The sequence below is a fragment of the Phocoena phocoena genome, chromosome 18 (genome assembly GCF_963924675.1).
Source record: "Phocoena phocoena chromosome 18, mPhoPho1.1, whole genome shotgun sequence".
Classification (NCBI taxonomy): domain Eukaryota; kingdom Metazoa; phylum Chordata; class Mammalia; order Artiodactyla; family Phocoenidae; genus Phocoena; species Phocoena phocoena.
Window position 1 is genome coordinate 5,045,782 of NC_089236.1, and position 26,173 is coordinate 5,071,954.

Here is a 26,173-nt window from a genome sequence, read left to right on the forward strand (position 1 = left end):
GCTATTTTGGAAGTAATAATCAGTGAAACTATGCACAGCTTTGTTTCTGTTTGCTCTAAGTTTGAGTCAAAAATAGGACATCAGCTTAAATAATCCTGGAAAGAATGATTCTAGAGATCCTGTATGAGATTGTACTTATATAAATATTACACACCTGTGTTAATTATCTTATTAGAGGTTTGTGACTATCATTTTAAATTTAGAGGCCCATTATCTATATCCATATATATTTTAAACGTAGATGTACATCTATTTTTAAAAGTTATTTTATCTTTGCATTTAAAGTACAGGCCTGATTTATTTGAAGGTGACTCTTGGTCATGACCACAATTCCCAATTGCATTATTACTCCTATGGGAAATTATGATGGCCTGCTTTCAAGGAATTGTGGTAGAAAGTGGGGACCTCCCCCATGATTACAGTCAGTAATGTTAAGAAATCACTATTTTCAGTTCTTTCCCCACGTATTATTGAGATAAATTGACATACATCACTGTATTAGTTTTAGTTTTTAAACTGGAGAATAAGTGTTAATTTTTATGTCCATCTAAAAAACATTTGCTTATTCAAGCATTTTATTCAACTAAATTTCAAACAAGTTTCTCAAACTAACTGAAAGAAAAGCAATACGTGGCCAGATTCCCAAAGCACAGAGTCTGGGTACTTGATCTAAGGGGTAAATACAAAGCAGAATCCTGATGTTGAAAACTCTCACACTTCACATCATTTGATTGCACGGTGTGAAGTGGTGACACGCTCCATCTGTGACTTGACTTCAATGTACATGTACAGAATTAGTTTCATTACTGCTTACTACCTCATAACCACCAGATACTCTAATTAGTATTTCAACTTTTATTGGAAAACCCCTGCGTATGCAAAACCTATTATTAATAGAAACAAATCCTTGATCATTCTAGATTTTTTGAAAGACAAAATTCTGTGCATGTGATGGAAGTGGGCATTTAGGACTTAAATGATGGACCAACATTTGGGTTTAGGCTGACTTTAAACAGAAGGCACATCTAATATGTCAGGGTTTCAAACACAGCAAAAAAAGTTCTGTTAAATTCAAGATTTTTAAAAATGAAAGATGTTCAAATAACAATACGCTTAAGTCATAGTTGAGTAGTACACAATGCTGGGAGTATAAATTGGTATGATCTGATCTTTCTGGAGGGAAGTTTAGCAAAATGTCTCAAAATGCAAACAAACAAAACATGAAAGTCTGTCAATAGGGGAACATTGAGTGAATCAGCTAGTAAAGATCATGATGGGGTTCTACACTTTCATGGTAAGAAGTTCACAACATACTGCTGACAAAGTTGCAAACTCAGAATTTACAAGATAAGCACGTGTGTAAGTATTGTGTAAATTTGTGTCTATCTGTGGACATACACACTCAAAAGTTTGTAAGGATGTCCTCCAAACACTTAACATTGATATACCTTGGGGTGCTTAGACTGAATTTGATTGTAACTTCTTTTCAGTATTTTATCTTCAGTGTGCTCCTTTTTAGACATGCAATATGTGTTATTTTTATAATCCTCGATGAGACTTCATTTTTTTTTCAAAAAGAAGTTGAGCAACTTGAGTTTTCTATAGTCTGGGGAAAATCATAGCACAAAATATGCAACTATTTGCATTATAAAAATCCAAATAAAATATATTATGAAAAATTTTAAATGTGTTTTCTACCTGTGTAACTATATTTTCTACATTTTGGTTAGAAATTTAGTAAGGACCATCTATTTAGGAATTAGTGTACTTTAACATTGCCTGAAATATATACAGGCAATATATTTCTCTCTTCCTTTCCATCTTACTGATCGGACTTCTCACTTCAGAAAAGTCCACTCGACTTGTCCACTCGACTTGCCTATTTGTTAACAAATCCCAAAAATGGATTAACTTTCTTCTTCTCCCCCTGCCCCCCACAAGATGAACTTGATCTCAGCAGTGCAGCAGCTGGCATGATCCACAGGTAAAGCTCCTGGTGCCCCGAATGCCGCCTCTGATTTGAGGGGATTTCAAGGCATTCAATTTTTTTAAGCCTCGAGCCTATGAAATAAGACCAATACCTGAACCGCCTCTCAATGCAATATGGCTGTGAGCGTGTGTGTGTGTTTCCTTAAGGCTATATTGAACCAAAAAGTGGGAGAAAAGGCAGTAGGTTAAAGGGGAGTGAGACGTGGGTTTTCTTAGTGTTAACATCTCATTGTTATTTCATTCTATGTATATATATATATATATATATATATATATATATATATATATATATACACCTATTTTCGTGACTATCAACCGACCTTAATTCCAAAAGTTTGGTTATATTAACTAATGCCTGGTTTCCACTGGTAGTGTGTGTGGTGCTCGCTTAAACGCTCCCATTTTGTTTCACCCTCGTACAAGGCTGCAGGAGACAGCCACGTTAAACGCCACAGCACGCTGCAGAGCCTAAAGATCTTCTCGGATGGTTTTAATGTATCTGCTTTGATGCTCTTACTAAAAACATGTTTTTTCTCTAATCATGACTACCTCCAGAGATACTGTGAGGACAATGTTATGTGTTTGAAATGCTCTGAATTCCTTTAAAAAAAAAAAAGGCACTATAGAAATAAGTTGCTCTGAATAAAAAGTGATTTTCCCCCTCATTTTTATGGATTGTGCGGTAAAGGTGAGAGGTGAGTGAAGAGACCAGGTGAGCTACACCCTCGGTGACCACAGCTCCTTGGGGTCTCACCTTCTCCCTTGTGAAGTGTGGACACTGCCATCTGCCACGTGAAACCGTAGGGCCTTTCCTCCAGAAACAGCCCGCCTACAAGTTCATGGGTGTGCACACCAGAAGGGAGTCACCTGGGCTGAGGTTAGACTGGGTGGACTGTGAAGAATTAGGTAGCTGTGCCTGACTGTCCAACGAAGTCTCAAGCACCCCCTGGATCCCTGTGTCACCTGCTAGTGAGAACCAAGGCTGAGCGACGGCAGGAAGGCTGAGGGTCTGGAGTGGGCGCGAGGGGGGCTCACCTGGATGATCTGGGCAGCCAGCTCGGGTGTCCCGTGCTTCAGGTCGTGGCCGTTGACGGCCAGCAGCCGGTCGTTGCCGCTCAGCCTGCCGTCCTGCGCCGCCAGCCCCCCTTCCAGCAGGTCGAGGACGAAGACGCCCGGCTCGTCGGTCCTTCGGACGAGTTTGATGCCGAGCTGTTCGGCAGAGTCCCGTTTGTGAAGAACCACCTGGAAAACCTCTTCCGGGGGCGAGCCGCCCACGGGGCGGCTGTGCGCGCGGCCGCCGCAGCGTCTCTCCCGGAGCACGGTGAGGTGCAGCGTGCTGCAGGGCTGCGACAGCACGGCGCGGGCGTGGTTGTGGGACACGCTGCTGATGTTGTGGTGGTTGACCTGGAAAAGAGGGTGACGGCCGAAGCGTGACAATCTTTTATCTTCCCAGCTTGTAGCAATGTTCATATAACGGTTCCGAAGGAAACTGACGTTGTGAAAATGATACACAATCGTTACTTACAAAGACAAGCACTCCAAAGACATTTTAAAACGTACAGAGTTCCTAAAATTAACTTATAGTGACTAGCATTAAGTAGAGAATAGTTGTCAAGATCACAGGCTTTATAGTCTTGAATGAGGGTCCTTGGTTCTGCCGTATAACTGGATAACCTCGGGCAAATTACAGAACTTGTTTCCTCACCTGTAAAACGTGTTTACCATCCACTTCATAGGGTCAGGAAATGCACGACTAGACAACATCAGATATGGCAAGTGCTCATGAAAGACTAGTTCTAGTGGAGCAGAAACTGAAGTTCTACTGGTTTACAAATTTACTTTTCCAAAATGAAATACACTTAAGCTAGAGAAAACAGAGTTTTAAGGAAAGTGGTGCACTCAAGTATACAGCCTTATATTAGATGAGTGACTTTTACTTTAAAGAAAAGCCGCTAGTCATAATTCCACTAATTCTTTGGCACACAAGTGTAACATGTATCTTACAAGCATAATTTAATACAGAACATTTACTTATTAAACTTTATAACCTTGAAATAAGTACAGTGACTGATCCTTGGACCTGTAACGTCACTGAGAAAATATACCCACCTTCAGTTATTTACCTAGTTAGAGGAATTAGCACAGTTCTTGGTATTTATCACAGTGAGAGCTCCTCTGAATCTGCCTGAGGTGAAAGTGAGGGGGAACCAGCGCTCTGAACTTCGGTTATGTGACAGGCTCCGGGTGAGGTGTGATCACCTCAACTCCTTAAATTTTTTTCACATGAAATCTATGTGAAGCAAGGCCTCCCCCCTTTCTGTAAATCCAGGGTTGGTAGTTTTGAACACTGTTAACTTGAATTTTGTTGATTTGGGCCTGTTGGCATCTTTAAAAATGCAGTCATCAAATTCATAGATGTCATACACAAAGTTGCTATTCTCCCACGTCTGCAACATCTATGCATTTGGCAGCCATCCAAGGCCGCAATAAAAACACTGAATACAGGGTCAAGCAGAGAATTAAGGCAGTTTCTAGAAAAAACTACCCTGACATGAATCCATTAATCAAAAACCATCATTTCTGGCTCCTCAGCTAAGAGCTACCTCTCTAGGCTCACAGTTTTCCTTCTTATATTCAGGTATATCACAAATGACTTTACGAAATATCCGGCTGAAATCCAGCCACAGCCGTGTGCAAGCATGCAGCCTCACAGTATCCTTGTGAAGTAGGTGTGGAATATCCCACAGCTGGAAGAAGAGTTTTTCCTTCATGAATGTGTGGCGGCTGGCAAAAGGCAGAGAAAGCAGAGACCAGATAAAATACTGTCTCCAGGCTTCGTAAAAATAGCACCAGCAATAGTAAACTCTACCACTTCGGCTAAATGTGTTTTGTACCAATGCAATGAACATATGGCTGCAGTTATTTTCCTTCAAACCTGAGCAGGCCTCAGTCACTGATGATGGACCAAACTGAAAATACCCATTCTTCATAATGCTTCAAAAGTTATATTATCTTTAATAGTGACACTGATGTAATTTATAACTATTTTTTTCCTTCAAACTGCTTAAAAGGCTGCATCACAAAAGGCCTTGAAGGTTATATGGGTCTCCTCTTCCAAGAGGCTATTTAGTAGAATAGGGTGTGGGGTGTGTGTGTGTGTGTGTGTGTGTGTGTGTGTGTGTGTGTGTTTAATGCGGGAAGACCAAAGCCACACCCTGTCACTGCATACAGTTTGCTAAAATAGAAGCACAGGCGGCTTGGCAGCTCTTTGCTCTATAAACCATCTTTACCACTCTTGGGGATTTTCAGATGGGCTCACTATATTATTTATGTATCTTATACAGAGTTGGACCAGGTAGTAAACCAGGTAGTAAAAAAATTCCAAGCAGCCTTATTTCCCAGCGTTTACTTTTGAATGACCATAAATACTCCACATTTGGGCAAGGGGCGTGGCTTTACTTACTGGCTCCAGCATACCAGTCAGAGGCCGAGCAGAAGTCAGGGCCCACAGTAGGAGAGATCCTTTTGAATCCATTAACCAGGTTATGTGTTCTTACTTTTCTTACCAATTTGAATCATTAAACTGGACTTATTAAGATGATCATTACTAGAGATATTAATGTGTGCCTCCATAAACAATAATAGTGCCTTGGAATGTCTACAATGTAAATTTATAGCTATGAGTTAATTTCCAAAATTGTAGTCAATAATTTCAGGTAACTATAATTTTTTTTTTTTTTTTTTTTTGCGGTACGCGGGCCTCTCGCTGTTGTGGCCTCTCCCATTGCGGGGCACAGGCTCCGGACGCGCAGGCTTAGCGGCCATGGCTCACGGGCCCAGCCGCTCCGCGGCATGTGGGATCCTCCCAGACCGGGGCACGAACCCGTGTCCCCTGCATCGGCAGGCGGACTCTCAACCACTGCGCCACCAGGGAAGCCCCAGATAACTATAATTTTATTTGAGTTGTAAGGATTCAGTTATGTTACTAAACACAATTCTCTAAAATAGAAGAGTAAAAGGCCCGCTGCTGAAATATATTAGCAAATAAAGCCTGAAAAACTATTTAACCTCAATGGTATTCAAAGAAATGCAGATAAAAACAAAGCATTTGGGGCTTCCCTGGTGGCGCAGTGGATAAGAGTCCGCCTGCCGATGCAGGGGACGCGGGTTCGTGCCCCGGCCCGGGAAGATCCCACATGCCGCGGAGCGGCTGGGCCTGTGAGCCATGGCCGCTGAGCCTGCGCGTCCGGAGCCTGTGCTCTGCAACGGGAGAGGCCACAACAGTGAGAGGCCCGCGTACCGCAAAAAAACAAAACAAAGCATTTGTTTTTACCTTTAGAACTTAGAAAAAGAATGAGTAATATATACAAATGTTAATACCCAATGCTAGTACATCACTGGTAGCAAAAAAGAAAACACAAAAATGAATGTACACATTAACAGAGAGGCTGGAAGTGGGAGAAAACAGGAGAGGGAAAGAACGCTGTATGAGCTGCAGACAGGAGCAACCGGGCTCTCCTGGTCTGGGCCGCCCGGGTGTCAAAATGTCAGGGCAGCCAGCAGACTCGGACTGAGAGCTGGGAAGTCGGGAACACAGGGAAGGTTTTGGCAGCCTGGCACAGCCAGAGTACTAATGTCACAAAATGACAGCAAATACAGCATACAGTAAATAGCTATCTTTTACCAGTAAACACAGTGAAGAGCTAGCTACGGTGTGATCAGGAAGCTGATTTTATATAAGCGGGACTGGTTACGCTTCCTGTAGCCCCTGTTTCTTCTTAGTATTTAGTAAGAAACAAAACCCTGCTAGAAAGCTCAGTCTGTCAGCCTTGCTAAGGGCAATGAAGGAAGGGTTTGGGGCCCGAGTGTGTTAAAGTGGGAATAACACACCGTGAGGGGCAGCGTACAAGTGGGAGTGGAAAAATTCCTAGAGGGTCCAAGTTTTGTTTTAATAAAGGAGATGGCTATTCCCGACAGGATGTTATATCCAAGTCCACTCTTCTACTGATTCAGCAAGTATTTCCTGTGCTTATGACATGCACAGCACTATGAGAAATCTGTATCATAACTGGTACTGTTAGGGTGGCTGCAATCACCGTAGAAAGCCAAGCCCATTTGAATAGTTCACCGTGATTATACGCCAAGAGCTGAAGAGTAAAGCAGTGAACGTTGTCAGTAATTCAAGTAAGGAGAGGTCAGAACGGGCGAGAAGGGCTGAGCAAAGCTCTTACGGATGAAGGGGGACAAGCCAGCACGGTGGGACAGCCTGGAATCGGGAGTGAGGTGGCAGCAAGAAGACTGCCATGTCTGGCTTTTCCACTGGATTATAAATTCCACGAGGACTGGGGGAGTACCTTGCTCTTAGTTGCATTCTCAGTGGCTAGTACAGTGCCTAGAACATTACAGCTGCTACACGTGAAGCAAAAAGGAAGGGTTAAGATGAAGATGACAGGCTGTGCAAGGGACCACAGAGGACCGTGAATATGAATCAGTCTGGGTGTGACGCTCTAGTCACACTTTCCCAAGGAAAGCAGAATTACAGATGTATTAAGCTGGCAGTGATTTTGTCGGATTGAAGAGTGGAGAGCTGGGCGGCAGGGACGTCTGGTGGCGTGTGTACAGAGTTAGACACAGCAGTGGGGGCCTGGACTGAAGAGGGAGCAGGGAAAGGGGGAGTGAGGGGTGGGTGTCAACACATCATGGTGAGGACCAAACAACGAGGGAGGGAGGAGTCCTGGAGCTTGGGTTCCTAGAAGATGGTTTTCCTTGTGGGTATTTCTTCTCTCTCCTTCTGGAGGTTACTATTTGTTTTAGCTTCAACTGTCATCTACACTTGTATGACTCAAATACCCAGGCCAGTAGCCACAGAAGTCCAGTCCCATACAGAAGAATCCTCCCCTCCTCCCCTCAGCCCCGTGTGCCCTCTAAGAAAACACCACCTTGTCCCAAGCTAGTTCTTTTCGGGGAATAGCTATTTTTTCTTAAATATCATCTTCTGACAGAGAAGGTGAAGGTAGCACCAAGGGTTAACGAGTGGAGTGCACACTAGGGAGCCAAGGAGACAGGTATGGTTTCTGAATTCCAGCTTAAATCCCATGGTAGTAATCAGTGTAGTAGAGGAAGGTAAACTAGACAATGCAGGTGATGGGTGGATGAGAACACTGGACCTGGGATCAGAGGATGTCAGCATGGGTGGGACGGCTCTGAACCAGCCAGCCCTGCAGACCAAGCCGGGAAGAGCCCAGCTGGCCCCAAGAGCCCAAGCACTGCAAGCACAGCCACATGCGGGACTGGAAATAAAGTAGGGAGAAAATCTGCATTCCATGCATGTGGGGAAACAGGAGAAATTACAGATAAATTCTGACTTGTTTTGCATGTAATAGCAGTAAAACTAACCTACATACAACTCAAGTTCCACAGTACCACAATGTTCTGTTTTTTTGTTTTTGTTTTTTTTTTGCAGTACGCGGGCCTCTCACTGTTGTGGCCTCTCCCATTGCGGAGCACAGGCTCCGGATGCGCAGGCCCAGTGGCCATGGCTCACGGGCCCAGCTGCTCCGCGGCATGTGGGATCTTCCCAGACCGGGGCACGAACCCATGTCCCCTGCATCGGCAGGCGGACTCCCAACCACTGCGCCACCAGGGAAGCCCACAATGTTCTGTTTTAAACTTATGAATAAGAACAAAAGAGCGCAAGTTAACACAGTAATTAAAACGGATACCTGAAGAATCTGGTCTCCAGCAAGAAGTCTCCCATCTCTGGCGATTATCCCATCCCGGTAGACTTCCTGGATAACAATGTTAATCAGTGGCGTTTCATTGCCACCCACAATGCTAATTCCTAGCTGAATATAAGGATTAGACCGGTGAATTTCAATTGTGGTGATTTCGCCTTCTGGTAAACTAAGTGGCTGCTGTGTGGCTGCCAAGTTAGAAATGAGAGAGAGAAATAGATGGAAAGAGAAACATTTTATATTTTGGTTATCATCTTCAGGTAAATAAGTCATCTTACATTAGTAGATGGTAAAGAACTATGCAATACCGCTGGATAAGGAAAGCAGAAGGACAAAAAGTATCTGTTAAGATTATCTAAACATTTCTTGTCCCAAAGGTGATCAGCGAATTATCACAAATGGCTACTACGTCTCAGATCACGAGGGGTGGCAGTGATCTGATGGAGTAATAGTAAGAGAACGTCATCTCGACCTAACTGACAGAGACGGTTTGGTCGGCAGAACACGTGTAAACAATGCAAAGAAACATAAAGACGACTCTGTGGTATGTGATCACCACGGGGTGAGAGAGGAGTCCCAAAGGCTCTAAGAAGGGGTGGCTCTTGGAAAAGGGTTATGGCTGGGGCAGGGAAAATTTGAATTTGTAGTAAGATTTGGAATTTGTTCAAGAAAAGTATATTTAAAAATAAATACCTAGAGCCAACCATCAAGACGTGCCCAAGATCCATGACTACAGGCCTTCTGTTCACTCCTAGTGGCTGTACAGTCAGATTCGTGGCGGCCACCAGAGCAGAGCAATAGTCACAGGCATGGCCGTGGGGTCAGATATACACCCAGCCCTTCCCCGGCGGCACGAGCCGACCAATTCGTCTCAAGATTCAGGCCTCTCCTGTCACAAACCAGCTCCCAGCACCGTCAGCGGCATTTACTCAGCTAACGAATGGGAAGGGTCTGGCACACGCGTGACACAGGGAGCGCTTAATTTGCGGTATTATTTTTGTTGCTCTTGATGTTGTTGTTTTCTTAGTCAAGAAGCAACAAGCGTTTGCACAAACACCCAGTAAGAAGTAGGTTAACAACCAGTGAATCATGGACTAAACAGAAGAGGAGGGAAGGGTCACCTTCCTCAGAGTAAGTTCCGAGCTCTGCTTCTAAACTGCAAACTGTCAGACTTGTGCACTTTAAAGGGTGAGTTATGTACTATGTGGACTATATCTCAAAATTAATTTTTTAAAGAGGAAAGAAAACGCATGTTGGGAGAGCAGCAGGGAGTGGTGGGGAGGAAGGCAACGCCCGGTTTTAGAAGAGGCGAGGAACACAGGCGGCCGACACGTACTGTCCCCGGTAGGGCTCTCCTCGAAGGCGGGGTTGTCCAGGCCAGGCTCCTCCGTCCAGGCGGGAAGGGACGCCGATGTCAGGGTCGGCCCTGAACAGTCCGCTTCGGGTGATAAAGTAGCTGGAAGATCTATGACCGTGGTTCCATTTTCATTCTCGATCTCCGTCTGAGCTTTACTAGTTTTCCGTCTCTCCAGGGCAACTCTCTGATGAGAAGCTCCAGGGCATCTAGAAAGAGAGCGTCAGGTGGTTTCCAGATGACGTGAAAGGAAAAAAAAGTGATTAACAGTTTGTACCACAACGAAACACTGGCAACGGCTTCTACGCAAAAAGCACCTGGAAGTACCCACAAGCATTTCCACTCAAACGAAGTTCTTACCGCTCCACAGAGCAAATTTAAAACAAGGCATTTGCACAAACGTGTACTCGGGAATCTATCAGTACCAGAAATAACACACACAGTGTGGCACACCAGTCCAGTTCTCCCTGCACTGTAGGAATCATCCTGAGGTCCTGATTTCAGAGCCCCTTTTTACAGGTTAAACGGCTGGACCACAGGAGTGGAAACCAGCACCTTCCTCCACAAGCCCCCTGCGTCCTGCCTTAGACCCTGAGCACCCTGGTGCCTCTCCGCTCTCACACCCAACACTGCACATCACCTGTTAGTGGGTGGAAATACATCTGAAGCTTTACCACTTGCAGGAAGGCACAGCAAAGGCTCAAATTTATGACAGGCACGGGAGGAGAGGAAAACATATCTCCTGGTTTGTAAAAACAGAATTGCAACAGTGGAATTACAGATATGCTATGAAACTTGAAGAATATATTTCTAAGTACTGGGGAAACTTACATAAGCACCAAGAAATAAGGGCTGTTAACTTGCTTGTTTTTACTTACTTAGGCCAACAAAGGGGCAGATATATGTTTGTTTAAACATTTAAAGAAAGTCTTTATACACAGATGTTAGCAGTGCTGCAAGGTGCCAGTTCTTTCCACCTGACACCCTGACTGGACAAAGTAACGAATAATGCCCAGTTGGAGGACCGGGTGGAAGAACCGGGGATTTGTACAGGAGCCAGGCCCACGTGCCTAGACCCCGACACAGCTCTACAGACCCCACCTACTCCTGCTGGGGTAAGAAGTTTAGGAAAGGGTGGGCAGGATCGGCGACAGTCTTGTGGCTAGGGCTGCAGACCTTCATTCAATAACAGTATTCTTAAAAATCTAAAATTTCAATCAAAATTAAGGACAGAATTCAATTAAAATTGAAAGCTATTCCTCAATGATAAGAGTAATAAAATTTCCCTCATGAACTGGAGATTTATTTTAGGTCCTGGATTTCAAGTTCTTGAAAAGGATCATTATGAAATTTCTTTATTCAACACTCTCTCCGGACATGCTTTCTCTTCACCTTGCTAAGAAGGGGGTCCACTTATTTTCTTCCAGGGAGTGTTTCTGCAAGGGCCTGGCAAATATGTTTGAAAATGATGTCTCTGAAAAAATTACTTTTGTCAAGTAAGCATATTTAATTAGAAATGCATTTTAAAATATTTTATTCAACAAAAAATTGACACTAAAAACTGAATCAGAAAAATTACTTTCGATTAAGAAGACAGGTAATGATTTAGTTCTCAAAATATGTATCATACACAAATATCTGCACGGCCAATGGCTAGTCTTTAATGGAATAGAAGGACTAGGAACAGGAACTGAAGAGGAAATACAAACGATGTGAACACCTGGGAATGAGCATAACAAGCAACTAAAAAAATCCTACAAACTAAATAACCGTAAAGGCTAAGATATAGTTATTAAACATGGAAAAACAAATTTAAAAAGCAAAACTTAAGATTGTTAGAGAGGTGAAGAAACAGGTATACTTAAGTTCCCAGTAGGGCAGCAAATCGTTAACAGGAATTAAAGATATTAAAAATGATACTATGTAAAAATATGGAAGAATGATCCTACCCGGCAATAGAGGAAGGTTACAGAGGGAACCTTCGGGAACACCCGTGTTTAAACACGATGGAGCAGCTGAGTAGATTGAGACAGAACAACCAGACAAGAGTGTCAACAAAGAAAAAGCGGCCAACTGTGCAAATGCCATAAAGGGGGCAAATAAGATAAGGGCCAAAGCACTGGTTTGATTTGGAAATTAAAAGGTCATGGTGACCTTAGAAAGAACACTTTCAGTGATGAGGGCAAAAGCCCAGACTATAACACAAGCAGTTCTGTTAACAAAATAACATGCATTCCATGAAACTGCACACCAAAACTTACAGAGCTTAGGTGGAAAGAGGACCGGGATAGATAGACCATTCAACACCGGGGCATCTGGGGATGGAGAATGGCTGCTAATGGGTACAGGGCTTCTTTTTGGGGTGTTGACGTGTTCTAAAAGTTAGATTATGATGATGGTTACACAATTCTGTGAATATACTAAAAACCACTGAATTGTATACTTTAAAAATAGGTGAAGTTTACAGTAGGTAAAATATATGTCAATAAAACTAATTTTTAAACAAAAGGTGAATAGGGAATGAGTAGATCAGAGCAGGCTTGGACAGAGAAAAGCCCCTGACCACAGACAGCCCACAGCCAGCATCCCTCAGATTTGTAAACATTTGGAACTGAAAGAGAAAGGAAGAAACCAGAATTTGCTGGGTGTCTAATGAGGGCCAGTCACTGTGTAGACTTTATGTACAGTATTTCACTGAATCCTCAAAACTGCTCTATCATCCCCATTTTACAAATGGGAAACTTAACTCACTAAGCCAGCATCACATAGCTGTTAAGTTATGGAGCCAGAATTCAAGCAAACTCAGATCTGATTTAAAGGTGCCTGCTCTTTACACTGGATCATACTAAACGTATGGGGTTCTTTTCCCAGGCCTTAAGAAAACATAAATTGAATTTGTTCTACAAACTTGTACCTAGAAACAGTCATAGAATGTTAGAGTGAGAAAGGCTTTGGTGATCATGGAAACACAAACGGAAATCACCAACAGCAACAAAAACCTGTGCATCTTCTTTTTTTCTTTCTTTTTTTGCGGTACGCGGGCCTCTCACTGTTGTGGCCTCTCCCGTTGCGGAGCACAGGCTCCGGATGCGCAGGCTCAGCGTCCACGGCTCACAAGCCCAGCCGCCCCGCGACATGTGGGATCTTCCCGGACCGGGGCACGAACCCGTGTCCCCTGCATCGGCAGGTGGACTCTCAACCACTGCGCCACCAGGGAAGCCCTGTGCATCTTTTTAAATGGAGTATTTAACAATAACAACACAAACCGCAATTGGCATAGGGGGATATAACTGGGATCATTCCAGCAGGTAACTGAGTGTAGCAGGAGGCTAGTTTGGAGGCTATTACACATGATTAAAAACAACAGAAAAGAAGTGCCTGCACCACTGAATGACATCAAGGTAGGCATGGGCTCAGACGATGCAGGTGGAAGTGGAGCCCTGAGACAGTGGGCTGCCCTTAACAAGGGCACTGGAGGCAGTGTGACCTGCCACAGGCTGAGGGCTGTGCCCCCCAGGCAGGCTCCTCTACATGCAGGTGTGTCTTTACATTTTTCCTAAATAAAGCCCAAAGGCTCTTGCAGCACCTACAGCCAAACTGAGGGACTTTTCCTTTCCTGCTGAAGGTTATAATTTTATTCCACTATTCTGGCTCTCCTTATGGAGGAAAACCACATATGAACTAGCTTGATTTATGGCATGGTGGCATCATTCCCTGAATAACGATGATTCACATTAGGAAACACACAGTGTAACAGAGCATACTGTATTACTGGTAGCAGTACTAGGGTTAGTGGTGGTGGTGGCAGCAGTAATAGTAGAGGTAAAATCAAATGGGGCATGATAAGTGCCAACAGAATGCCAGGTACTTAATGCAACTCAAAGAGCGTGAGCATCTTAGAACCAAGAAAAATGATAAGAGTTACGGATTACAACATGCAAACACCACTTTAAGTGACATCAGTGAAAATGTTAGATTAAGGGTATCTGAAAAGCCTCTCTTCCACAAAGCAACGCGAACATTGGCAAAAACTGTCAGAAAAATTTCTGAGCTCTGGAAATAAGCCAAGGTTCTGTAGCAATCTGGAGTGCATTTATTTAAGAAAAATGGCTGCGTCTTTACGAACAGTGAGCTCTGTAGCATTTGAACGTGCCCTATTCCCATCCCCACCTCCCCCAGTAGCCTGGGACAGCCATGGCCCACAATCACAGTGGAATCAGGAGTCCGGCAGCCACTGGAGGAGCAGACTGGAGCACCTGCAAAGCCCCATTTGTAGAGAATTGTCATTAAGTGACCTGTTGGTTCCCTGGAAGACCTCACTCGCAAGGCTGTCTTTATCTGACCTGACTTGGGGCTTACTCAGTGCAAAGGCATTTGTTGGGGTGGCGGGGGAAGGCAATTGTGTAAGACTGTGGCTGCCTGAGGTAGACAAACAAAAGGCTAATCAAAAAGTTTAAAAGGAAAAGCTAGGGAATGAAATGTCCAGGGCTATGTGCATGTACAGGAAAGAGCTGAGAAGGCCCTAAGCTCTCACTTCTGGCTAACACTGAAGCTACGTGAAAGCAGGAGATGAAGGCTAAGCAGGAGTGTCAACTGCCTGAGTGCTGAAGGTGTGCCCCACTGTGCGCACAGAGCCCCCTGGGGAGAGTGGGAGATGCATCGGTTACAGGCATTTAAGAAGTTCTCTGTTCAATCATTAGCTGATTAGAAAACTCACTAAGCAAACAGTAACAAACATCAATAATAAATCCTGAAGAGAAAGAAGAATCTGATTTCCAGAGTTGCCACATTATATTATTTAAAATGTCCAGTGTTCAATACAAAATTAAGAGACGTGCAAAGAAATAAGTAAGTATGGCCCATACATGGGAAAAAAAGGAGTTAACAGAAACTGTCCCTAAGGAAGCCCAGACATTGGCCTTACAAGACAATGACTTAAATCGAGTATTATAAATATGTTCAAAGAACAGAGGGACTCCACGTCTAAATAACTAAAGGAAAATATGAGAATGATATCTCAACAAATAAAAATACCAATAAAGAAATACAAGTTATATTAAAGAGCCGAAGAAACATTCTGGATTTAAACATAAGTACAATAAGTGCATTTATTCTAAGTACAATAAATGAAATGAAGAATTCACTAGAAGAATTCACAGGAGATTTGAACAGGTAAAAGAATCAGTGAACTTAAAGGTAGGTCAACTGAGATTATCCAGTCTGAGGAATAGAAAGAAAAAGAATGAACAGAAAGGATAAAGCCTCTAGGTCCTGTGAGAAACCATCAAAGAGTATTAACATATGCAGAATGGGAGTCCCATAAGGAGAGACATTAGGGCAGGAAGAATTTTTGAAGACATATTGACCAAAATCTTTTCAAGTTTGAAGAATGCTGAAAACAGCAAGAGTGAAGTATCTCATCACAAAGAAGTGACCCTCAGTAAGGCTGCCACCTGACTTCTCTTCATAAGCTATGGAGAACAGGAAGCTGTGGACAGCACATACTCAGAGTGCTGAAAAAAGACTGTCAACCAAGAAGTCTATCCTTCAAAAACAGGAGAAATCACGACATTCCCAGATAAATGAAAACAAAGAGCCTGTTGCTAGCAGACTTGCCCTATAAGAAAATACTAAAAGAAATCCTTTAGGTTGATAGAAAGGACCTTAGACAGTAACTCAAATCCACATTAAGAAATAAAGACCGCTGGTAAAGGTAACTACATAGATAAATGTAAAACAGCATTAAAGTGCTTTGTGGTTTATAACTCCTTTTTGGTCCTATTTGGTTTAAAAGACAACTCTGTGCAAAGCAATAATTATAATTCTGTTTAGATGGGCATGTAATGCGTAAAGATGTAATTTGTCTAACAATAACAGCATAAAGGATGTGGAAAGGAATGAAGGTATATATGAGCTAATTTTGTGTGTACTGGTGAAATCAAGTCAGTATTAATCTGAACTAGACTGCTGAAAATTAATATGTTAATTGCAATCCCCAAGGCAACTACTAAGAAAATAATTCAAAAAATTGATATGAACAGAAATGACAAAGGAATTAAAATGGCATACTTGAAAATACCTATTTAACAAAAAAATATCTATTTAACAAAAAAAAAGGGGGGAAGAAATGGATTAACCTTTAGAGAAACAAAAAAGAAATGACATATGGAAACAACAAAATGGCAGACATAAATTCTACCTTATCAGTAATTACATCAACTATAAATGAATTAAACACTCCAATCAAAAGCCAGTGATTGGCAGAATGGATGAAAAAGACAAACAGGATCCACCTATATGTTGTCTACAAGAGACACATTTCAAAGACACCAATAGGTCAAAATTAAAAGGAGAGGAAAAAGATATACTATGCAAACATTAACATAAAGAGAGCTGAATGGGTATACTAATTTCAGACAAATAGACTTTAAGACAAAAATTGTTTCTAGTGACAAAGAACATTCTACCAAAACGAAAAGGTTTGCTTTACCACAAAACTATAACAATTACAAACACAATTAACAGTAGGCCTTCAAAGTACATGAAGCCAAAAATGACAGAATTAGAGGAAGAATAGACAATTCAAAACTAATAGTCTGGGCTTCCCTGGTGGCGCAGTGATTGAGAGGCCGCCTGCCGATGCAGGGGACGCGGGTTCGTGCCCCGGTCTGGGAAGATCCCACATGCTGCGGAGCGGCTGGGCCCGTGAGCCATGGCCGCTGAGCCTGCGCGTCCTGAGCCTGTGCTCCGCAACGGGAGAGGCCACAACAGTGAGAGGCCCGCGTACCGCAAAACAAAAAACAAACAAAAAAAAACTAATAGTCTAAGCCTTCAATATCCCACTTTCAATAATGGATGGAACAACTAGACATAAGGACAAGAAAAGAGACTTTTAACAGTATTATAAATCAACTAGACATAACAGAAATCTATAGAACATCCCACCCATCAATAGCAGAACACACATTCTTCTTGTGTACAAAATGGAGTATTTTCCAAGATAGACTGTGCGCTAGGCCATTAAAAAAAAGCCTCAGTAGTGACTTCCCTGGCGGTCCAGTGGTGAGGACTCTGTGCTTCCACTGCAGGGGGCCCGGGTTCCATCCCTGGTCTGGCCAAAATCATTAATTAATTAATATTTTTTAAAGCCTCAATAAAATTTAAAGTATTAAATCGCACACATGTTCTCCAATAACAATTAATTCAAAATGGATCAAAGACCCAAATGTAAGCGCTAAAAGCATAAAGGTCTTAGAAGGAAACATAGGTGTAAAGCTTCATGACCTTGGATTAGGCAGTGGTTTTTTAGCTATGACACCAAAAGCACAAGCAAAGAATAAAATAGATAAAATGGACTTCATAAAAATTAAACTTGTTTGTCCTTCAAAGGGCACAGGAAAATGAAAAGACAACTGATAGAACAAGAAAAAATATTTGCAAATCATATAGTTAATAAGGGCCAGAATATATAGAGACTGCTTACAACTTACAAAAAGACAAACGCTCCATTTTAAAAATGGACTAATGACGTTAAGCATTTGTTCATGTGCTTACGGGCCATTTAAATATCTTCTTTGGAGAAATAGCTATCCAAATCCTTTGACCACCTAAACTGGATTACTTGACTTTTTGTTGAGTTGTAGGAATTCTTTACATATTCTGGATACTAGACTCTTACCGGATACATGATTTACAACATATATCTGCTTTTTACATTATATAGGAGAAAAAAACGCTGGTGAGAATGTGTCAAACACAAACTTCTCTCCAAGTTAAAGTGTGAATCTGAAAGAGCGATCTTGTCTCAGCCTACCCTGACCCTTAAAGGCTTCAAAACCATTTGATGAACTAGGAAAGCTCTCAGCATACAAAAAGACTTTTTTAAAGGCTTTCTCTATATTGTACAGACTTTTTAGAATACTGTTAAACTCTAAGTTTTAAGAGGAAAAGAAAAATGGTTCTGAATTTTGCCATAAACCAGGGCACAAATGCTCAATTTAACAACGACAAAAAAAACAAAACACCCCAATATTATCATTTACAATTAGCATAAGATGCTAGATTGCTGAGGATGAGGCAGGGACGAGGGGTAGAGAGGTAGGAGGAATGCTTTATAGTTGATGCTGCTTGGCAAAATTTCTGAAAGCAATTACTACCATGTTCTAGGCGTCATACAATATATAGAATATTTCTTAAGGGCTTTAGTTCTCCTTTCAAAGATGAGCACTTTCCCACATCTTTTAAAATTCTTCATGGTTTTCCTAATATATAATCAGTTAATAACTAGTCATTTTATTTTAAAACACAGTCATCTTTCATAAATGTTTTACTTTTAGCCATAGGAGAAAATGTTAGCTGTTCTCATACTGAAGCAGATTTCTTAAGTTCAAATAGGGAAGGTAATTTAAACTCAAAATCACCAGATTTAACAAACTATTCCTAATGCTGTATTTCTATTAATAATTAAAGTAATCGTAATTCTGTGTCTCATGACATCACTCTTATTGCTAATTTGTGTTGCTTTTACCTGGCTACAAATTTTTTTGTCCTCTTTCCACAAAGTGAAGCTTAGTTCCCCTCCCCTTGAATCTGGGCAGTTATGTGACTACAGCATAAGGGATGCTATGTGACTTTAAGGCTAGAGCATACAAGGCCATGCAGCTTCTTGCCTTATTTACTGGAACCCATGTAAGAACTTAAAATACCCTGAGGCCACTGTGCTGGAGAGGCCACCCACAGGCTCTCCCGTGGACAAGTCCCGGCTGAGCCCATGCCTCTAGTGGACCTCCATCAAGGTGCCAGACATGTGAATGAAGCTGCCGGTCTTGGAAGTAAATTCTTCAGTTGCAATTGCTACAGTCCTGGGCTTTTGTTCTCCCCAGCTGTGGCCCAGATTGGACAGAACAGAGTCGAGCCATCCCTGCTGTGCCCTGTCTGAATCCCTGACTCACAGAATCCATGAGCAGAACCAAGCACTCACTGTTTTATGTCACTATATTTGGAGTGGTTGGTTTCTCAGCAATAGATAACCAGGACACAGATTAACAATTTAATTGAACAAACGTTAGATGAGTGTCAACTTTCTAATTTTTATAATCAATAGTCACTCTTAGCTGCATACATCAAGCAAGTCACCTCACCTTTTCAAATCATTCCCCTTTTTCAATGTATCTTTCACAGCACAGGCCTAAGACACTGTGGAAATGATTAAATTAGTAGCTCAAATATTAACAAGCACACTTGGAAAATAGAACTTTCAACTGGACATAACTGCTTAGCTTTTATCAAACTATAAGGATAGTCTGCAATTCCCACGTTTTTATGTCAACATAAACAGCTTGATAGAAAATACTACTGATACTTCGACTACATATTAAGTTCTTATATGCATTTTAGTTAAGTAAATGTTCCTAAAATAATTGTGTAATTTTTATCTCACTGCTATCAAAATACTTAACTGAATTGAGACTTTGTTCAGTTCCTGTAATACCCCAAAGCCGATGTTCATAAAAGAGTCACAAAAGAAACTTATCTCTGAAAAAGACTAGTTCTACTGAAAGAAATAGGAAAAGCCTAAAATCTTCTTCAACCTCAGCCACAGCTAGGCCTGACCCAGACAGTAGATTCAAGAGTTTGGTGTCGATCTCCAGGAAGTCTCTGTTATCGTGTTCAGACTCTATGCCTGCTGCTGACCAAAGACACACAAAAACCTAAGACTCTTGCATTTTCAAAAGTCTATACATCTATCCTACTCGTTTTTCTTAGCTCTTGTTTTTAGACAGTACAGCTTAAGTTTAAGCAATTTCTCTATAAATCTTCACGTTTCTGACATTTTAATAACATCTCATTGTTTCTCATAAATCTAAATTATTTCTAAGGAGTACACTCACTTTATAACACTGATATTTAGGAACAGAATGAACACGTATACTCACGTGTACATGAAACTTTTACTACCACGTAACAGCAGAGAACACGATTCACCCTGGGTAAGGTCAGCATGGTATGTTAGAACGCTAAGCAGGAACACTGAAGTTTAAGTCTAACCGTGCCATTACCTATCTCCAAATCTTTGTGACTCAGTTTCCTGATTCGTAAAGTGAGGGGATAAGCTTAGATTCAATGCATGATTTCATGTGTGAGCATAATGACAAGCTGTTCCGTACCAGAGTTGTACTTATTTCTAAGTTTTTAGTCCAGTACATTGTGCTAAGCATTGTGTTTCACAGCCATCAACATTACTGCCGATTTACACTGCACAAGTGGCTGACGTATACAATTTAGAAATCAATACATTTATTTTGGTCATTTTATGTGATTCTATCTCCAAAAGAGATGAATTTTAGCCCTTCTTAAGGGTAGAAACAATTTTAAAGATCAAGTCTTTTATCAAAGTCAAACGATAAAACTCAATCTTTTAAAAAGCTTTTGTCAGTAGAACAAAAATCCCCACTAAATGTTTTAAAGTTTCCAACCCCTAGTTCTTGTTCAGTCAAGTTCTTGAACACAGAATTTTACAAGATCTTAGCGAATAAAATCACAGATACAGGCAGACCTCAGTCTATTGCACTTCCCTTTACTGCCCTTCACAGACTACATTTTTTACAAATTGAAGGTTTGTGGCAACCCTGTGTGCCATCAGATGATGGTTAGCATTTCCTAGCAATAAAGTATTTTTCAATCAAGGTATGTAAGTTTTTAGACCTAATGCTATTGCACCCTTACTAGACTACAGTACAGCGTGAACAGAACTTTCATATGCACTGGGAAACCAAAAAATTCGTGTGACCTGCTGTATTGTGCTATTCGATATTCACTTTACTGCGGTGGTCTGGAACCGAACCTGCAACATCTCCGAGGTGTGCCTGTACCCACTTCCATGTTGCAACAATATTATAATTTTTAACAGCTGCATGATATCCCGATGCACTGATGTACTACTGTATTTTTAACCCTTCCCCTACTGTTAAGTAATCAGATTGACCCCAGTTTACTGAACTCTGTACAATGTTGCAGCAAACATCTTTACATACAATTTTCCCTTCTTTTGGACTATTTCCTTAGGATAATAAGCTAGATAAGACGATACTGACATTTACAGTTTTTGAAACAAACTGAGAAACTGCCTTGCACAAAGAGTCTATCATTATATCCTGCTACCATGTGACTATAACCACCTCATATTGATAAGTGTAAAACGGTACCTCCTGACTGTAGTTTTTACATGCATGTTTTTGATAAATAATAATATTAAATGACGGTTGCATGCAACTTGTTTGTTGTATCTCCTGTGCAGGATTTGTCTGTTTACTTACTGATGGCTTGGCATTTGTATCGGGTTTATTTGTTTGAGCCACCTTTTTATAGCCTAGAGTCGCTTCTCTCTCCCTCTCTCTCACCTGTTTTTAAGATGTGCCTCCAGGTCGCAGCGCTGCACTACATCTTGGCACACTGAAGAGAACGGACATAAAACTAATAATTTGTCCAGAAGTTTATGAACTAGAATGCTAGACTTCTTGCACAACTTAAAGTGGAGTCTCTTCCGGTCCAATGGACAGAAATCCTTCTCTTGCAGGAAGTTTCTGAGGCACTTGCAGCAGAAGGTATGTCCACAGGGGGTGTCTAGTGGCTGCAGCAGAGGCTGAAGGCAAATGTGGCAGACCAGGTCGTCATCCACTTCATCCTGGTAATTGTATAAGTGGTTTTCTCGTGTCCAGTGCTGCTGGCCGCATTCAAAACACAGAGGATTGAAGGAGGAGGAAGAGGTCTGCTCCACAGACACCATCTCATCGTTTGTCGTTCCCATTTTGAATCAGCGGAAGCAGTTTCTGTATCTTCATACATTAGACTTCCATTAAAGGTTTGATCTTTAAAAGACAGTGATGTATTTGACTAAAACCCAGGTCTGTTTTTCTAGACTAGACAAAACAAAACAAAACAACCAGAAAAGTAATTACTATCAATCAACATAGGCTAAAAGAATCAACATGATATTACTACGTCGACTTCTTTTTTAGTAAAAAATTAAAATTTACATCAGGGAATAAATTAGTCGTAAAAACATTAAAATGACATTAACTAATCTGCTTGTTGGCTAAGGATGACTTACCTTGCCAAGTTCTTGGTGAAAAAAGAATTTAGGATTAAAAGCAAAGGTGACATATTAATATGTGGTGTGACACAGGAAACAATCTGTTCTACTGACTGAAATCCCCCGATACTTCACTGCTTAATGGTAGTTTCAACGCCAGTTAATCTACGTAGTATGCTAATAATGCAATTTGAGGTATATTATGTAATAAATTTGCATTTGCCAACCCAGTCATGGTTCCCTGCTTCTGACTGATGTTACACATTTATAGTGCCATCCCAAAAATTATGTCTCTGAAATGTAGTCTCAAGGATAACTCAGTGTCTTAAAAAAACGACCTCTGCTCTACACTGTTTGGGAGAAACTGGATTTCAAAATATATATGTATGATTTGAATATTCTCTCCCTATAATACAGATTGCAGAAAGATAGATCTGCACAGCATATATAAATAACATCTCTGCAAACTCCACAAACTTCAGTACTATTTCATGCCATTAAGAGAAAAAACCCACTGATTCAATTTTAATATTAGCTTTTAAAGGTGACAGGGTAACCTAAGACACATCTTTAGGCTTTATTCATATGTACATCAGGGTATTATGAGTAAGAGGATCCTGAGCGCTGTTCTCACTCTGGAAGACTCTTATTTAACTGAAGCTGTCTGTTCACAAAGCAATAACTTTGTCTTATTCTTGTTGGGCTGACCCCGAAGATGAGTGTGAAGTACAGTGTGTGTGGGTGAAAACGGAGTTTTGGAATTGAGCTCCTTGCCTGTAAATGTTCCCTAAATAATTGTGTATATGAAACCTGTATAATAAAAAGAAGTATTCTCAATAAAAAAAAAGAAACCCACTATAATTCAATTAAACAGATAAGGCATGTTATAAATGTCCATCCCAGCTCACATTATTCCACACTCCCATTGCTTCTGGCTTACTCAGAGCAGCAGAGTGCGTGCGTGCGTGCGTATGTGTGTGTGTGCGCGCGCACCTCCTCTAAGACAGCAGCCTGCTCCAGTTTGGTGCAGGGCTAGCAAGGAATGCTCCCCTCACATAACGGTTTCCATACCTCCTGCTGCTGCAGCACCAGGGGTTAAAAAATCACCTCCGAAGGCATCAGCTATGTCCATTCTGAATATTTACAGTCTCTGCTATGTGCCAAACACTGAACAGGGAGATAAGGGAGGTGGGGAGAGGACAGTTAAGAGAGCCCATTGTTGGATCATACGGTAGTTCTATTTTTAGCCTTTTAAGGAACCTCCATACTGTTCTCCATAGTGGCTGTATCAATTTATATTCCTGCCAACAGTGCAAGAGCGTTCCCTTTTCTCCACACCCTCTCCAGCATTTATTGTTTGTAGATTTTTTGATGATGGCCATTCTGACCCTGTGAGGTGACACCTCATTGTAGTTTTGATTTGCATTTCCCTGATAATTAGTGATGTTGAGCATCTTTTCATGTGCTTTTTGGCCACCTGTCTGTCTTTGAAGAACTGTCTATTTAGGTTTGAAGAAATGTCTGTTTAGGTCTTCTACCCATTTTTTGCTTGGGTTGTTTGTTTTCTTTGATACTGAGCTGCATGAGCTATTTGTATATTTTAGAGATTAATCCCCTGTCAGTTGCTTTATTTGCAAATATTTTCTCCTGAAACTAACACAACATCGTGAATCAACTATACTCCAATAAAAATTAAAAAAAAAAAGAATGCCCATTGTGAAAACTCAATGAACTAAATATTCTCAGCAAGTTGTGCACCGGGTGCTGTGTGAGTGCAGAGGAAGAGGAGGAGAGCTGGCATCTAACTCAGTTTGGCTTTGTAGCCAGAAATACTTTCAAGAGGGGACACAACATGGCTGCTGGGCTGTGACAGGAAGCACTGGCCAGAGAGGAAACGGACAAGGGCCTCTTCACGTCCTGAGTGTGCACGGCACATTCGGGAATGTGAGCCGGTGAAACATCTGAGGCAAGAAAATGAACTCAGAGTGGGGGCATTCTGAAACCTGGGGTCCTGTACCAGATCAGAAAGGGCAGACACCATGTTATGCTGCTAGCATTTGTTTCAATCATATATATATATATATATATATATATATATATACACACACACACACACACACATATATATGTATATATTTTGCTATTTTATTACTTGGAGTATTTATCAGAAAAACATATATATATACATACACATATATACACATACATATATATGCATATGTATATATGTACATATATATTTGCTATTTTATTTACTTGGAGTATTTATCAGAAAAACAATATTAAGAGATTTAACAAGAATTGCCATGAATTATGAGGGGGTGGGACAAGATTCAGATGGCATGGCTGAATCAGATAAACTGTGTTTTTCAAAACAACTTAATAAAATAATAATAGCAGCTTGTGGTCTAAACTATCAGTACAGCATTAAGACAGTAGACACTTCCTGTAGTTTGTAACTCATGGGGCTTACACTCTCTGAGCACCATAGCTTTTGTCAGTCCAAGGTATGTGAGATTATGGAGATAAACGTCATTTACCTCAGGCAAAGAGAACACTTCAATCTCTAGGTATTTTAATACAGAATGTCCACAGACTCATTTCCTACTCAACTAGCTCTTCTTTGTTTGTGATAGTATTTATCCTAATTTTTTTCTCAAGAATATACACTGCAATTCTGGCCTCCCACATAATCACTAAGGAAGCATTTCTCTTAAGACTATTATATTTTAGCTATTTTCTGAATCTCTAAATAACTTTGATTACTTTCCTAACACAAAATATTTTCATGAGGAAGAAGAACACGCTCCCATTTAAAATACCAAATAACAACCGCATTATCAACAGCCCCAAAATGCCTCTGTTACCATGACACAAACATTAAATGAAAATTTATCACGGGTAGATCACTAACACGTGCATATAAATATTGATTGAACAGTTTCAAGACCATACAGTCTAAGTAGTTAAGAGCACACACCCTGGAGCCAGTCTGTGAGGGTTCAAGTCCTTGTTCAGTCACTTACCAGCCCTGTGGCCTGACTGAATTTCTCTGTGGCTGTTTCCTCCTCACGTGTAAAATGGGGGTAGTAACAGTGCCGATCTCAGAGGGGTGATACAGAGAATAAACAGGCACATTAACAGGTGCTGAATAAATGTTAGCTATTACTAAAGAAACAAATGTTCAGACAGATTTTATGATTTGCCCAAAGCTGCACAACTTATAATTACTCAGTAAGAAAGAAGGAAGATAAATCCAGTTCTTTCTTGTTTCAAAATAACCCGACAGTAAATTAAGTAATTATAGGAAAGAGGAACGGTGTTTCACGTAAGCCTGAGTGTATGGATTTTTCAAAGACGAAGGCAGCCTGCGCCTGTTTTCCAATCCCCAAGCCCACTCCTCTCCTCCCAGCTCCGGCAGGTGACTTGATTTCCACTTTGTGAGCAAGCCCACTCCTAATGGCTCACAAGGCTTCCTACACTGTCCCTCCCCCGAAGCTGTGAGCTCCTTAAGAGGTGGACCTCCAGAAGGGGAGAAGCTCAATAAATGCTGAATGACCAACTGGGTGACCAAAGTTAGGTAGCCAGAAATACATTCATATATACAGGAGGATATGCCCATGTTTAATTTTGATTTCAGACGTTCTATTAGCACAATTTGAAATACTAAAATACAAGTTAAATAAGTCTTAAATATTTTCCATAATATAAAGATAAAATGTAGCATTACGTATATCTTTACAAGCTATATTATCTGTGTAGCTAATATAACAGTAATATAACAGGAACAGTAAACAGATGGATGCTATCAAATCGGCTGGGAGGGAATTCCCTGGTGGTCCAGTGGTTAGGACTCTGCACTTTCACCACCGAGGGCCCGGGGTTCGATCCCTGATCCAGGGACTAAGATCCCATGAGTCACGTGGCACAGCCAAAATAGATAGATAGATAGATAATCAGTTGTCTCATACTTTCTCTCATTTAAAAAATAAATAAATTGGCTGG

At 41.2% G+C, this 26,173-nt stretch overlaps 1 protein-coding gene across 1 annotated transcript in view; it reads right to left on the bottom strand.

Moving 5' to 3' along the window:
* Window positions 1-21,883, bottom strand: part of LNX2 (ligand of numb-protein X 2) — a 41,476-nt gene extending 19,593 nt beyond the window's left edge. Inside the window, exons 1-4 of the mRNA XM_065896148.1 lie at window positions 21,477-21,883; window positions 10,060-10,286; window positions 8,712-8,911; window positions 3,025-3,393 (exon numbers count right to left, since the gene is read on the bottom strand). Of these exons, the coding sequence (XP_065752220.1) occupies window positions 3,025-3,393; window positions 8,712-8,911; window positions 10,060-10,286; window positions 21,477-21,883 (1,203 nt within the window). The remainder of the gene's footprint in view (window positions 1-3,024; window positions 3,394-8,711; window positions 8,912-10,059; window positions 10,287-21,476) is intronic.
* Between the last annotated feature and the right edge of the window lie 4,290 nt (window positions 21,884-26,173).